This window comes from Camelina sativa, chromosome 12 (genome assembly GCF_030686135.1).
Source record: "Camelina sativa cultivar CO46 ecotype springtype chromosome 12, ASM3068613v1".
Lineage (NCBI taxonomy): Eukaryota > Viridiplantae > Streptophyta > Magnoliopsida > Brassicales > Brassicaceae > Camelina > Camelina sativa.
Window position 1 is genome coordinate 6,219,992 of NC_141891.1, and position 15,576 is coordinate 6,235,567.

The 15,576-nt window shown below is 39.2% G+C and overlaps 5 protein-coding genes across 5 annotated transcripts; 3 read left to right on the forward strand and 2 right to left on the reverse strand.

The window, feature by feature from the left end:
• Positions 1–157: 157 nt before the first annotated feature.
• Positions 158–2,641, reverse strand: LOC104733254 (uncharacterized). The gene is made up of 4 exons (XM_087478440.1): positions 2,316–2,641; positions 645–2,234; positions 422–553; positions 158–333 (listed from the first exon to the last, which is right to left on the reverse strand). The coding sequence occupies exons 2-4, from the start codon at positions 2,019–2,021 to the stop codon at positions 280–282; spliced, it is 1,563 nt and encodes a 520-aa protein (XP_087334566.1). The 5' UTR covers positions 2,022–2,234; positions 2,316–2,641; the 3' UTR covers positions 158–279.
• A 2,012-nt stretch (positions 2,642–4,653) lies between these two features.
• Positions 4,654–7,048, forward strand: LOC104730528 (expansin-B3-like). The gene is made up of 4 exons (XM_010449708.2): positions 4,654–5,025; positions 5,162–5,462; positions 6,047–6,176; positions 6,473–7,048. The coding sequence occupies exons 1-4, from the start codon at positions 4,863–4,865 to the stop codon at positions 6,674–6,676; spliced, it is 798 nt and encodes a 265-aa protein (XP_010448010.1). The 5' UTR covers positions 4,654–4,862; the 3' UTR covers positions 6,677–7,048.
• A 2,242-nt stretch (positions 7,049–9,290) lies between these two features.
• On the forward strand, positions 9,291–9,806 carry LOC104730529 (uncharacterized). The gene has a single exon (XM_010449710.3). The coding sequence runs from the start codon at positions 9,420–9,422 to the stop codon at positions 9,681–9,683; it is 264 nt and encodes an 87-aa protein (XP_010448012.1). The 5' UTR covers positions 9,291–9,419; the 3' UTR covers positions 9,684–9,806.
• Positions 9,807–10,200: 394 nt separating this feature from the next.
• Positions 10,201–11,918, forward strand: LOC104730531 (uncharacterized). Its single transcript, XM_010449712.3, has one exon. The coding sequence runs from the start codon at positions 10,470–10,472 to the stop codon at positions 11,703–11,705; it is 1,236 nt and encodes a 411-aa protein (XP_010448014.1). The 5' UTR covers positions 10,201–10,469; the 3' UTR covers positions 11,706–11,918.
• On the reverse strand, positions 11,911–14,981 carry LOC104730530 (external alternative NAD(P)H-ubiquinone oxidoreductase B1, mitochondrial). The gene is made up of 9 exons (XM_010449711.3): positions 14,658–14,981; positions 14,101–14,359; positions 13,796–14,002; positions 13,467–13,717; positions 13,060–13,384; positions 12,677–12,940; positions 12,471–12,592; positions 12,264–12,383; positions 11,911–12,171 (listed from the first exon to the last, which is right to left on the reverse strand). The coding sequence occupies exons 1-9, from the start codon at positions 14,735–14,737 to the stop codon at positions 12,084–12,086; spliced, it is 1,716 nt and encodes a 571-aa protein (XP_010448013.1). The 5' UTR covers positions 14,738–14,981; the 3' UTR covers positions 11,911–12,083.
• Between the last annotated feature and the right edge of the window lie 595 nt (positions 14,982–15,576).

Genomic DNA, 15,576 nt, shown 5'->3' on the forward strand with positions numbered 1-15,576 from the left:
AGTCTGAGATGAGTTATGGGTTTAGGGTCTGCACGAGACAATCCCTCATTCACGGGATCCATTTTTTTCTAACTTCAAAAGTTGCAATTTAGGTTTTTTAAAATGTTCGAATTTTTCTTGTCGGTATCTAACGACCATAATAGAAAAAAGAGTGAAATGGGCTTCAAAGTAGTAATCAATCAGAGATAGTAAACAAAGTAATTGTAAATTTACAGAGAACTGTAAAACGTGAGAGACGAAGCCCTTATTTACATAGGAGGAAATGAGTTGTTTCCTACATTACAACTCCACTCGGTAGAAACGAACCAGCTTCATCATCTGTACCCTCTCCTCCTGCATTTCATCCACATTTTTATATTTTCATTTACCACCCAAGTTAAGACGATCAAAATGGTCCAATTTGTGGTGCTATAATATTTACCTGAACCGGAACCTGACCAGACTCATCAGGCTGCTGCGGAAAATGAAATCCTGTTGAGCAATTCTCCAACCTCTCCGGATTTTTCACCCATGCTTTTCTACCTTCGCTCACTTTCACCTGGAACCTCCATGTCTACCAAATCATATACAAAAATATGTAACGTTAGATTCAAACACGTTAAGAAAACTGCTCTTTGAGATAGTGGAGTGTAGCACACATATACCTGAGAAAGCGGAAACGTGTCTCTCTCAATCACACCTCCTTCAATGTTTATGCCGGTACCTTGGCATTCTGGACAGAACACCGAAAATATTTGCCAGCTGACGTCGTTTGCCAACTGATTCCACTTCACACCAGTCTGACCATTATGCTTTGTGCATCTCTTTTTGCCTTTTCCACTCACCATCTTGCTCCCAAGTATTTCACTCTCACAGAAGAGAAACCAATGTACAACACAAGACACGTGAAAGAGGTGAAACGCCCCCAAGAGGTTTCTGCTGCCGCACACAAGATTTCCTGTCTTTAAGTTAAGTATTGCTGCCGCATCTTTTCCTGGAAGCATCTTTTGCTTACAGACTTCACATATTCTTTCTGAAAATATCCGCTGTTGTCTCCTCAGCTCTCGTCTTACCGTTCTGTTCTTCACGACTCTCTTGCTCATGAGACTATCATCATAATCAGCAATTAGAGCTCTTGAAGAGTTTGAATTACGACTTGAAGAAACCTCCTCAGAAGAGTCATACTGATTACACAGAGAATCACTGGTGTCCTCAGGATCCGAAAAAGACTTCTTTCTCTTCCTGCAACTGTCCTCGCCGTTACATGATTCTGGCGACTGACTAGATGTGAGAAGTCGGCTCGGATCGTCGAGCAAACCCAGCCTGCCCAAATTGTAGAAGTAGGAGAACGTGACGATAGCAAAGTCATGATCTGGGACCGTAGCCTTCTCCTCATCAGAAGGACCCTCATCTCCTAACCACTCGCACCATAGTTTATCAATCCAAGTTGTGCGTCCTTTGCTTTCAAACAACCTGGCAGCTATTCTTCCAAAGCCAATGAACTTTGCTTCCACATCAAGAGTTTTCTCCTTGATCAGCACACCAGAAATCATCAGATTATCCGCACAGTGACTAGGTTCATCATCAGAAACCTCAGCAGGCTGGTTATCTCCATTTGTTTCAATGACTCTGTTCTTATCATACTCGACAATAGCAAATCTTTCTTCATCACCGCAATGCTGCAACTGACAGGGAACATCTTCACCACCAGCGATTGAACTTTTATCTTCTTCTGCTCCAGTTGAACTATCAAAGAAAAGGACACCATCACTGAAAGGCCAAGGATTCGTTCTAAGAAGTGTGATCCTCGCACATGCCAATCTCTCCTTGTGAAGGTTACCATTCAAGTGTCCAAGCAAGATTGTGTCGCTGTAGCATGGAGCAAGACACAAAGTGCAGAAGAATACGAAACGTTTGCCATCCTCACGTAGCTCAATGTACGTGTGCCCTTGTAACCTAAGATTCTTCAGAGTAGTTTTAGCCAATTGCTCTTTCAAATTGACACTAGTCTTTTGTAACCCTAATTCTGTCTTATCAGCCATTTTCAGAGATCCAGCAAAGACAAACACAACTTCACGATTTCAACAAAACCTAAAAATAAAATAAAATCCCCAAATTCCACAAGACTGAAAACCCTAAAGTGTTTGAGAGTTCGAAACAAACCCCAACAAGTCACAATTCCCACTAAACACAAACTTCTAAACCCGTAAATGAACAAATTGTGGATCACTGACCTATAAAAAAGACACTACGAGCTTCGATTGGATCTCGGAATTCAGATGCAAAGTTAACAAAAAAAAACAAACCAAAGGGAAGAAGAAGAGACGAATCAGCACAAATTGTTTCCACATATTCGAGGCACACTCGGAACAGGACTTTTAGAGAATCGTTTCATTCGAACACCGGCGAAAAGGTCAACGCGAGCAATGAAACGATGAAGATGATGGAGAGAAGAACGCGAGTCCATCGCTGCCAACATTTTTATGTATAATTTCACGCGGAATTCGCCAACACAAGAAGAAGAAGAAGAAGAAAAATCTCTCTCGAAGGAATCTGAATTGACCGGAGAACGGAGAAGAAACGACGGAGAGTTGAGCTAATAGAAGAAAGAAAGAAAAAAAGTTTTTTTTAACTGAAATTGAAGAGAGGAGGAGGAGGACTCGTGAAAATTAATTCTTGTATTTAATAATATTCACGAAAAAGCAGGTGTGCGTCATTTACTAACCGTTGGATTAAAGATGGGCGGTTGAGATGTAATTTGGAGCTTTTATTATAGGTGTGGGAGATTCGAATTTTCCGAAAAGAGATGCTCTCGTCCCGAGATGAGATTTTTGGATAAAGTTCAACATGATTTTTTTTAGTTTATTAAATGAGTAAACTAATTCAACTTTTTTTTTTAGTTCGACTCCTTGGCTTTTTATGCTTTTCGGTATTAAACCCCTAACTTAAGTTATCTTCGACATTTTACCCCACATATTATATTACTACACACGCAACATTGTTTTTTAGTTGTGTTATAAGGCCTGCCTTTAAATTGGGCCGAAAGTGATTGTTAGGTGGCCCAAACGGAGAAGAGAACAAAGGTGAGCGAAGTTTTAAACCGGCTTGTAACGAAGCAGAACGAGACATGGACATTCACTCAATAAAATACTCATTACGAAAAGATAGAACCAATCCTGTTTAGTCGTCACTTGTTGTCCGAGCTGTCTGCAAACAAAGGAAACTATTTTAACAAAACTACTTGTTGAAATGGTTTGTCATAGATCTGTTAATCGCTATTTGAAACTAGGTTCTACTACATTTAGTAATTAAGTTTATAATGTTGGATTCAAAGATCGGTTATTTAATTGGTAAATAGTACTATTAAGTCAAAGTCTGGTGTAAATTGGAACAATGGTAGAGAGGGTTTGGTGGGAGCGAGGAAGAATGATCTGATTCTGATGTGAACTATATAAGATTCGAATGTACAGTTAAACCCGCCTAATTAATTATTCATTTACTTCATGTGAATCAGTTGTACATTTTGACTTTTAAACACCACTCTTTCACATTCTATAATCGTCTAATAGTACTTAAATCAATAATTAGTAGAGTATTTAGTACACAATTGACGAACTGATTCTGATTTTTCTGTGTAGTAACTAAATGAGGCAATGATTCGAAAACTCTGATTACAAAAAGACTACACATGGAGAGAAATCTTTGAAGTAAAAACTTTGCAAGCATTATTTGAGTGCATATATACATACACCAAACAAATCAGTCATGTCTTTTTTTTTTTATATTTTTTGGCACTACGCTTTAAAATACCACCATGTCTACATACAATCATTTTTATACAAACCGTAATTGACGCTACAAATATCTCCTTTTAAAATTTTATTTTTTTTCCCCATAGCTTTAAGAAAGTAACGTCACAGAAATGTAGGGTTGTATATTATAAAAATAGATGAAAGTAGAGTAGTCATGTGCATTGTGATAAAACAATCAAATCGTGGTTCCACTTTCATAATTATAATCCGGCCTGAATGAGAAATAGTTATAATCTATTTGCCCCACCAAAGTTAATACAAACAACAAAAACAGAAAACCTAATTTGTCATTAGTAAGCTAAGGTGGTTGTTCGTTACATCATACAAATTAGCGCAAAAACCGTTGGTATTATTATAAACCGTTGGTAGTATATTTTCATATATTTATAATGAAATGATTGATGCGGTGTGCACACGAGATTGGCCATCAAGATTTCGTTTGCGTAATATATCCTTTACTCTATTCAACTTTTTTTTTGTTTATTCAACTACATTACTCTATTCAACTACATTCAATTATACATATAAACATTACTATATAGTATAAATGTTACTGAAAAAATTAGTATTTGTTATCTTCGTAACCAAATAAACATCAATAAATGAATGAAACATATCTATAGAAGAATTGAAGATTGAGTCAGGTCTGAGTCTCTCTTAACGGATTCTTATTCTCTACCACAGAATCATGCCGGAAATTTTCAACGGTCGAATCTTTTAAATTACGAAAACACCCTTTTAGGTCCCCTCCTGACAATGACACGCTGGATCGTGCGAAATCGACGCCTTAACTGTCGGTGGGGTCCGACTCCTAATGGCATCTTACCGTAAATAACACCTATGGCTAAGGGACTAAACCGGTATTAAATAAAACTTTACAAAACAAAAAGAGAAACCACAGAAAGCAGTTTGCTTCTTCTACCTTTATTTGGTCTATATAATAACAACAACAACACTGACATATCAATTCTTACATAACTCACTCACTCTCTCTCTCACTCACTGTCGGTAAACTAACTTCTTCACCTTTTCCGGCTCCGATTCTGCTCCGGAAAACAACTTCGGCAGAAAATGCAGCTCTCTCTGGTCATGTTAGCTACACTCTGCATTGTTTTCCTGCAGCTTCTCGTTAGCTCGTCCGGTTTGGCTACGACCCATCGCCACGTGTCTAGCTCTCGTTGGCTTCCCGCAGTCGCTACCTGGTACGGAAGCCCCAACGGCGACGGCAGTGACGGTAATTATATAACGCATTATTAATTAATTAATTACTTAATTAGCGTCACACACTCACACTCTAGACTAGTAGTGATAGACATTATAAACAAATTAAATAATTATTAGTTTATATACTACCGGAATTGCGTATGTAGGAGGAGCGTGTGGGTACGGTACGTTGGTGGATGTGAAGCCGTTACATGCGAGGGTTGGAGCGGTGAATCCTATCCTCTTCAAAAACGGTGAAGGCTGTGGCGCTTGTTACAAGGTTCGGTGCTTGGACAAGAGCATTTGTTCCAGGAGAGCTGTTACCGTCATTATCACTGACGAATGTCCCGGCTGCTCTAAAACCAGCACTCACTTCGACCTCAGTGGTGCCGTCTTCGGCCGCTTGGCTATTTCCGGAGAGTCTGGCCCTCTCCGTAACCGTGGCCTCATCCCCGTCATTTACCGCCGGTACGTATATATATATTTATCCTCAATTTATTTTTGTTGATAAAGATATAGTTCTCAATATTATTTAATGCTTATGCTCATTCAATAACTAACTCGTGACAGTGCACGAGCAGTTTAAAGAAATACTCCCTCCGTCTATCAAAGACTGAAGTTTAGTATTTTACACACATATTAAGACAGAGGGAATATATGATTAATTTATAATTTATTATTTTCACTTTTTCACATTTCCATTTTTACACTCCATACACTTTACAACATCAGTAATCATTAAAACAAAAATTATTAAAAATATTCAAAACATCAATCTTTGAGAAACAAATAATTTTTTCTAAAACTTCAATCTTTGTGAGACAGAAGGAGTAGGAATTATTTAGGTAATGGGGCTAAACAGGGTTAAACAATTAGATTTTTTTTCACAATTGGGTGTGAATGTATTAAACAAAAGAGGCAACTTTAACGGCGATCTCGTTTTTTATGGTCCCAACACCATTTTTGACCATTGACCATTTTGATCTGTATCAATCTCTTTTTTCTCACTGATAATATATTTTACTTTTCTTCTTTTGCATAATAAAATAAAGGACGGCATGCAAATATAGAGGGAAGAACATAGCGTTCCATGTGAATGAAGGATCAACTGATTTTTGGCTATCTCTGCTAGTTGAGTTTGAAGACGGAGAAGGTGACATTGGCTCCATGCACATTCGCCAAGTAACTCTTCTTCTTTTCTTAATAACCAAACTGCACTCACTTCTTTAACTTTCCTTTTTTCTTACCACAAAGTCACTTCCACTTCAAAAGTCTTACTTTATTTATAGTACTAAATAAGAAAAAAGGATGAAAAGATCTTAGTGGAGTGAGCATAATGATGAGTCTTTATTGACCAACTAGCTAGAAAAGACACACCACACCACTTAAAAGTCTTCTAAAAAGTAACAATAAAACAGACTCAAAGTGTAAAGACTAAAGACTTATGGGTTTTCTCGTGTTCTGAATGTTTGGTGCAGTCAGGAGCTAGGGATTGGTTAGAGATGAAGCACGTATGGGGGGCCAACTGGTGCATCGTTGGAGGACCACTCAAGGGACCATTCTCCATCAAGCTCACCACTTTGTCTGCCGGTAAAACACTCTCAGCCACCGACGTTGTCCCTAGAAACTGGGCTCCCAAAGCAACTTACACTTCCCGCCTCAACTTCTCCCCCGTCCTCTGAACCAACTAATCTTCTACATTGTCAAAGACTATAAGATTCCTACTACTACTTGTGTGATTGCTTTTTTTTTTTCTTTTTCGAAGAGAGAAACAGAGAGTGACTGCTAGCCGTGGGATGACAAGAAAGAAAGTTCATCCTAATCCAACGGCTCTTGCGTTCTCTCCTCTTCCTTGTATTGTGGATTTGTGTGTTGTTTGCGTGTGATGTGTCGGTGAGAGTGTTAGGAGTCAGAGTAGCCATCTCCAAAGGGGAGATTGAGCTAGGAGTAGTATATGGTGGAGTCATGTCTGTTTTTGTTTTTATGTAATTCTTGTCACTATCTCTTTCTATTATGGGACATGACATAGTATATCACATGAATATTTATCACTATCTCTTTCTATTGTGGGACATTACACAATAATGTATCATATGAATATTCAGCACACTACTTTAGAGAGAGCATTGAAATTTGAAATTGTACCAGAATCTCCAGAGTATCTCGTCTTACGTTTCTCTCTTAAAACCCAATTACTATACAATAGGCCCGAAGCTACGTTCCACTGCTGTTTCAGAACTGCGTCTTTGGGTTTGTTCTTAACTGATTTTGGCTCCTCTCTAAACCATTGTCCTGATATCGGTTTTCACTTTTAGTATATCTTTCCGTTTTTATTGGAGTCTTAGGATGGAGGAAGTGGCATTATACGTGGTGGATCATTCGTCTTGAGCTTCAAGAAACTCTACCACATTCTTGATTAGTCATCCCAGGTTTAGGACCTTAACTAAATTAACCATCACTGAAGGTTACTACTTGTTCTTCTCTCTGTTTTGCTCAATGTTGGAAACCACACATGGGATGATTGCTTTCCAGCAGTGCTTGTCAACTTATTTGTAGAACTTATCTTGGTTAGCCAAGAAAAGCTGCAAGATACACCAAATCCACTCAAGTGTTACATCCGGCAGTATCCCTGAATAAAACAAAAAAAAAGTGAAGTCAGAGCAATGTGACAGTTTACTGCATAACCTTCTCCCTTTTCACGGTCATGAGCCTTGTTGGTCTCAAGTGATGTTCTATTCCCTTTTCTTATTCCAAGCTTTCTTGAGTTCTTCTGCTTCATCTATGATCTGATCACGCATTTCATTCTCTCCCCAATGTGACATGGCGTTCTAACTTGACCAACTAGAGCCAAACATCAAGATCAGACATTGAGATATAGTCCATATATGCTTAAAGTCATGGTCATGACTCATGATTATAGTCTCATCAGATTATAGAACTGCTTATATCCAAATGCAAGAAGATAGATAGTTTGAGAAGACAATAAATGTGATGATATGGTTATAACAAGAAGAATCAGACATGGCTAATCTCTATTATCACAAGATTGATATCACTTATAAAAAAAATACAATCAGAATCACCGAAGAAGATTAAATCTGAACTACATACACATAACATATTACGCAGGTTCTTAATTCAAAACAGATTAATGGAGGAGGCTTACAATATTGGAAAAGATAGAGATAGTGTATAAACGAGGAGGATCTTAACACTAGTTGTGTTAGATGAAGAAAACAGACGTTCGTTCATCGTTACGTTTAAAACTTTGCTTGGTAAAGAAGGCTTGGAAGATCTAGTTAATCATAATAAGAAGTGGAGTAAATCAAGAACAGAGCACTGTTCAGCGTAGAAACACTCTTCCTGAATCTCGTTATGGATCTGGAAGCATCGGACTCGAACATTGCGTCAGCTCCATGAGGAAGGAGATCCAATTTGTAAGCCTTGCGGTAAAGAGAAGCCTTCACGGGGTTGATGGGCCGGAAAATCTTGGTCATCAAAACTGGCCAAGCTTTTTAAATGGGGATGCATGTTTTTTTAGCCTTTGCTCTAAAACGGCGTCGTTTGTTTTAACACCGGAAAAGGATAACAGTACTAATCTCTCATTATAAAGTTGCAATCTCTCTCAGCATTCATTATATCCTAGTTAATGTCTTAATGAGAGTACTTTTTTGTTCCACTTCCACAAACGAAAGAACTCTGATTGGTTGTATTGTATCAAAACCACTTAGCAATAGAATTGTTAAAGGAAGACAAGAAGCAATTGATGTTATAGCACGTGAAGACGCACGTGACGACCCAATAAGCGGTTTACACGTCAACGAACCCCCTCGTGGTACTCTCCGCCCGAGTCCTCTTCTAGGAGGGCATCCCCCCCACATAATGTAGCCAAAGTATTGTTTTGGCCTACCCATCGCTACATTACATTTTGAGTATAAAACAAAACAAACAAGAGACAATTTACATTAAAAACTCAAATTATAGGAAAAAAGAGTGGGGCCTACACGGGGGGAATCGATAATTGAAGCAAACAAAGGAGGGTGATGGATGACTCATCTTGAGGATAGGACCCTCTAAGGTCGCCACTTGGTACCTTCCTTACTCAGCCACTTTCAATTTCTCTCGAGATTTTCACGAGTAATCTATCTATCGCTCTCTACATCGCTTTACAAAAACCTGGATCCCACCCACTGATCCATTCCACGGTATCGCTATTTTTTTTTTAGATATTTTCAAAGTTACATATTTACCCTCATTCTCATACCCCTCTGGCTATAAGTACCAACCTCACCTCTGCTTTACCTTCCTACAAAAATCATCCATTTACAGAAAAAAACAACAAGAGCTTCTCAAAGTCTTTCAAAGCTTCTCAAAAGGTTTCTCCAATTCACGAAGATATTAATTATATACCAAAAAAAAAAAGACATGAGTTATTTGAACAAGATTTGGATGGCAGCATCATTCGTAGCAGTTCAAGGAAACGCCGATCACGGCGTCAAGTTGAAAAGCGGAATCACCACCGCTCACCGTCTCCAACGCAGACTTTCCTCCGATCTCCGTCCTCTCGCCGCCGCTGATCTCGCCGGAGACAGTATCCCATCTGAAGAAAGACGTCGTAACTCTTCTTCAACTACTCCCGATGAGTCTCTCCGCCAAGTCATGTACCTCAACTGCTGGGCACAAGGCTAAAATTCTTACATTTTCGATCTCCCATCTTCAGATGATGGTGATGGATACGCTTATGATGAACGAACCCCGCTTGAGTCAGATTCTTGATGCAAACTGTATATATAAGTTTGGTTTCATCTCTGATGGTTGACTCTCGCTACCTGCTCATGTACTCGCTTAGCTTGAGTCATGTTTTTTTTTTCTTTCTGGATGCAACTGTATGTATATAGTTTTGGTTACATCTATGTGAATATTAGAAATGTTTGAAAAAATCAAAGCAAGCGTTTCGATTCGATTATGCAAAACTCTTTTTTTCTAGAATCTTGATTGCGATTACCACTTAACATTATCCACAGTGAAATGCGATTATCTCAATTTTTAAATAAATTAATAATCCCAAAAGATTCCAAAACCATCGTTATCCAATGAGACAGACAAGTCAGTCACTCCATAATGTTATTTATTTTTTTAAGGTGGTTGTCATTATTGAGAGTTTTGGTCTATTATTATACCAAACGAATAATTTATTCACAGGCCCAAATATATATAAGGAAACCACTGGGCGATATTGGCCCAATAGCCCATCTATGTAACCGAAATCGGAGCGTGTCAGGTTCATCAAACGGTTCAAATCACACGACGCTCCTCACTAATGGAGAAAATAATGAGTAACGTCTCTCATTCATTTCCCAACGGTCAAATAAAATCCTCAAGAAATACTCTCAGCTTCTCCTCCTCTTCTCCATCTTCATCTTCATCCTCAAAGTCTTTCTCATCCAAAACCCTGATTCGATTCACTTCAAGAAAATGACTTCAATCGAGGCTAGAGAAACGATTGACGCTCCTCCAAAGCTTCAGATCTGGAACAACGCCGCTTTCGACGACGGAGATTCCCAGATTACTTCCGCAATCGAAGCTACTTCTTCTTGGTCTTCTCACCTCAACGAATCATTCAATTCCGATGGTAGCAAAGAGAATCATTTCTCAATTTCGGTTTCCTCTTCCCTCCAATCCTCAGTCTCGATCACCACCGATCAAGAAGCAGCTGCTCCGTCGGCGAAATCCAAAACCGTCAAGTTCAAATCCGGAGCGGATCGGTGTAAACGAGACATCGATACAGAGATCGAAGAGGTAGAGAAAGAGATCGGACGGTTATCGACGAGATTGGAGTCGCTCCGGTTAGAGAAAGCTGAGCAAACGGCGAGAAGCGTTGCTATAAGAGGAAGAATCGTCCCGGCGAAGTTTATGGAATCTCAGAAACCAACAGTCAAATTCGATGATTCGTCTCTCCAAGGAACCAAATCAAGAAGAGGCGTTAGTCTTGGACCGGCGGAGATATTCAATTCCGGGAAGAGATCCGAAACCGTGACTCCGATTCAATCGGCTCAGAATCGACGCAAGTCTTGTTTCTTTAAGCTTCCTGGTATAGAGGAAAGCAAAATAACGAACAGAGGTAATAATAATAAAGGAAGAACGAGTTTGAGTCTGAGTCCAAGATCTCGTAAAGCCAAGACGATGACGACGGCGGGTCAGAAGCAAGCAGCGACGACGGTGGGATCAAAGAGAGTGGTGAAGAAAGAAGAAGGTGTTCTTTTGTCAATCCAGCCTAAGAAGCTATTCAAAGACGATGAAAAGAATGTTTCTTTGAGGAAACCGTTGAAGCCAGGGAGGGTTGTTGCTAGTAGGTATAGTCTAGTGAGTAAGGGTGGAGGAGAGAAAGATGTGAGGAAACGTTCGTTGCCTGAGAATGAAGAGAAAGAGAATCATAACAGGTTGGAGAAGAGAAGAGCTTCTGATGAAAATAGCAACAAGAGTGAAGGGAGAGTGAAGAAGAGATGGGAGATTCCGAGTGAAGTTGATTTGTATAGCAGTGGTGTGAATGATGATGATGAGACTCCTATTTGTGAGAAGCTACCTAAGATTAGAACGCTTCGTCGTCTTGGAGGGAGCCCTCGTGATTCAGGTGCTGCTAAAAGAGTTGCTGAGTTACAAAGCAAGGATCGTAATTTCACTTTTTCCCAGCTTCTGAGGTTTGAAGAATGAATGAACGTTCCGGTTTATCAAAATTGAACCTCAACTCTTGTTGTGGTGATTTGATTGTGAATTTGGTTGGTTTTGATTTCCTTTTCTTCTGCTTTCTTGCATCTGAATTGTAGAGCAAATAATCTTTGTTGGAATGCTTACTGTCTTCTCTAAAATACACAAAGATTGTGAGTTTTGTTATCTTTTGTAAAATGAAGAAAGATTCTTTCAAAAGGTTTTGCTTTGCCAAAAACAAACAAGAAGGTTATATAATCACAAGGATGGCGCCACAGCTTTGTGAGATTTACACAAAAAAACAAACAACAAAGAGATAGACTGAATCTTTGGTTTCCCCTTAAAGACAATCTCACAAACACATAACAAATTTGCAGTAATGTCTCAGATGCGGCTTGAATCCCTCCCGAATATGTACCTCCTTGTCCAGTCTGACACCACCAGAGCCCTTGTTCGCCAGCTAACTTGCTTGCTGCATTCATCACATCATTTTTGTTTCATATGTTTCAACGCTTAGTTCTATACATCTGCTATAACGAATAATAAGAGTTTCTCACTATTTACCTTGCATAAACAGAATACCAGAGCCACTGGGTGCTTTTTCCAGCTGACACCCAGTCTCCAGGTAGTTCAGCAGCTGCTTGGTCCCCTCCCAAGGGAGCAAATTGTCCAAAGTGCTTGTACCTGTAATCAAGCAAATAGGTGTTTCATCTCTATATCTTGAAAAGTTTATGAGGATGCATGGTCCTGAGTTCATTAGATTAGACATACTGGAAGGGGCGAAACTGATGATGCCCGCCAGTTCTGAAGCGCTTAGGACCTTCAGGTTGCTCTTTACACTGCTCCATCCTGTTGAAGCATTTTGCAAGATAAGCACCTTGCTGAGCAGCGACCTATACAAAACAAAAAGCACATCATTGACCCAGATTTCCTAGACAAAACCCATGGTTATACGCATTGGTCAAGGCACCAAGTACCTGAGCAGTTGCAGGCAGGGTCTTCATCTGTGAATCAACCTCCGAGAGAGCCAATTTGAATGCCTCGATGTCTACTTCTTTCCTTTCATTTCCTTCAGAATCTGCCAGCAGATCGTTAACATTCCTCATATGCTTGCTTTTCAGGTATAGCTCCACCTGCGGGTACCTCACAAGGATATCATCAACCACGTCTCGCAACTCTTCCATGGTCAATGTTCCAGAGTTGTCCACATCTGCAGCTTTGAATATGTTTGCAATATCCTCCTAAAGTAATCACAACATCTATCAAGATTCAGCAAGCATCAACAGTCTAACGGTACGACATCAACATATGAAATAAAAGGGACAACATCAACAGTCAAATGAGTTCACAGAGTACAGACCTTGATTTTGCGTTGAGCTATAGAAGCACAATCGCCAACTGCATAAACATTTTCACATCCTTTCACTTGTAACCACTCATTAGTTGCCAACGCACGTCTGCCTCCTTGATCAACTTGCTCCATGAAGTCGCTGATAACCGGACGGGTTCCAACTCCAGTGGACCACAATATCAATCCATGAGGAAGACTTACGACTTCTCCACTTGATTTGATTTTCACAGTGATATCTTTATCAGACACAGAAAGCACACGCATTCCTGTCTGAACATCAATACCATCTCGCAGGAATTTTTGCTCAGCAAATGAACTGATACGTTCATCAAATCTGCAAACAACCATTTAGTCATCAAACTTAAGCCTGGCTGAAGAAATGGCGAAAAGGATCCACAGTGTTGTTTTCTACTTACGAATTCAAAATATGATCTCCAGATTGAATGAGTGTTATTTTCACGAGCTCTTTGACTGAGGGGTATATTTTGGTTACATCCTCTCGAATAAAGTCATGTAGCTCAGCTGCAAACTCCACACCAGTAGGACCTCCTCCCACAATAACAAAATGAAGCTTTCTTCGTCTTTGTTCCTCAGTGAGACCAGGAAGGAGTGCTTTTTCAAAGCAATCTATCACTCCTCTACGAATCCTCTGTGCATCCTCTACTTCCTGCAGTGTTTTTATTTATTTATATGAATTGAAGTATGAAACTGGAAGAATTATAAAAATAGAAACCAATGAAGTTACCTTGAGAAAATGGCAGTTCTCACGTACACCAGGAGTGCCAAATGTGTTGACTTGTGCTCCCACTGCTACGATCAAGTAGTCATACCCGAGTGAAAAGTCTTGGCTTGCTTCAGGATCATCCTTGAAAACTGGTCGACAGTGAACCTTTTGGTTAACAGGATCGATCTTAAAACAATCTGCTTCCCACAATTCAATTTCCCCATTTTTCTGCAAACAAACAACAAAAGCTACATAAACTTAGCAGATGATGATGATGCCTCTCTCTCTCTGCATACAGTTTGAAAGAGAGATCCAAAGTAACATACCTTCTTAGTTATATTACGAACAGACTCCACAATGCTTCTAGCTTCAACAGTTCCACAGGTTACGCTAGGCAACAATGGTGTAAAGGCAAAGTAGTTCTGCGGAGACACAACCTGAACATCGTAGGAAGTTATATCGAGATCTTTAAGGAAAGATATACCAGCCCATCCAGTCCCAAGCACAACTACTTTCTTCTTCTTTTGCTCTTCCTTTTTGTTAACTTCTGTATTAGAATCAGAGTATGCCACTATACTTCCACCGCTGCAAATGTGTAAAGAATACACAACACACCCTCAATGAGCAACTCCAAAAAGTGATATTTCCCAAAGGCACAGGTTTTGTTCACACCAAGTAAAGAAGTAGCTAAAGATTTACAGAGCAAGCTAATCAGAAGTAGTTCTATACTAACGGTTTTTTAAGAAAAAGACTAAGATAAAAGGCGGTAAAGATTCTAAGATACAACGGATTGAGAAAACGAAACAAATAAAGCAAAGAAAGGTCCCGACTTTTCGGAAAGCGATGAAAAAGTTAGAATCTTAGGTAGTAGAGACAGTGAAACCTGAGAGTGCTGAGGAGAAGAAGCTTAGAGGCAAGTGGGGCAGATCGAGAAACTCTTCCGAGAGAGGAAAGTAATGTCATTTTTTTTTCTGGTTAAAGCTTGGACAAAAGAGGGTTGATTCTAGGGGGACCAAGTTGAAGAGATCCAGGAGAAACAATGGAGATATAGCTATGACCAAGTTATTGAACTTTGACAGAGACTTTTTTAGAATCCTGATGTACTGGATAAAAAAGTTTATAATTTTAACTACCGACTGATTCACGTCTTAGTTAATTTTATTTTATAAGTTTGCAATCCATGTAGAACTTGTGACAAATTCTAATCAAACTTAAAATCATTATCGATTTTAATTTTAACCACCAACCCCAAGGAGGCATTATCTGTAATTCTGTATTCTGTAATTTTTATTAACAAACCCATACCACAGGCACAGATTCAATATTTTTTTCAGCAAAACGAGATTCGGTAGATAGGGTCAGTTTAAGTCGAAGTCTCTCGAGAGACGCAGATATTTAAAACCCGACTAATTCAAGCTGTCCTCGTTTTTAGTTATAACTTAAGCCATTCGACCCCATTTCATATTGGATATGAATATATACTTGTTCAACCAGCTTATGAACAGTCAAATAGTTTAAAATCACGGGTGTTCCAAATGATTCTGATAACAATCTCTTCAAACAAATGATTCATATATTTGTTTTGGTTTTTTTGGTTTCTGGTTTTCCAAACCAAGTCCAGATCGGGAAACCAGAAAACCAAAAAGACTAAAAACGAATATATGAAAAAAAAAGTGAATTTAGCGGATAATTTTAGAGGCTAAACTATGATGAACAAGTATGCCTCCACGTTTTAGCACCGCAACTCAATATATGCCTCGATGACTAGCTTTTATTTTCGTGGATTTTTATATAGAAAATAA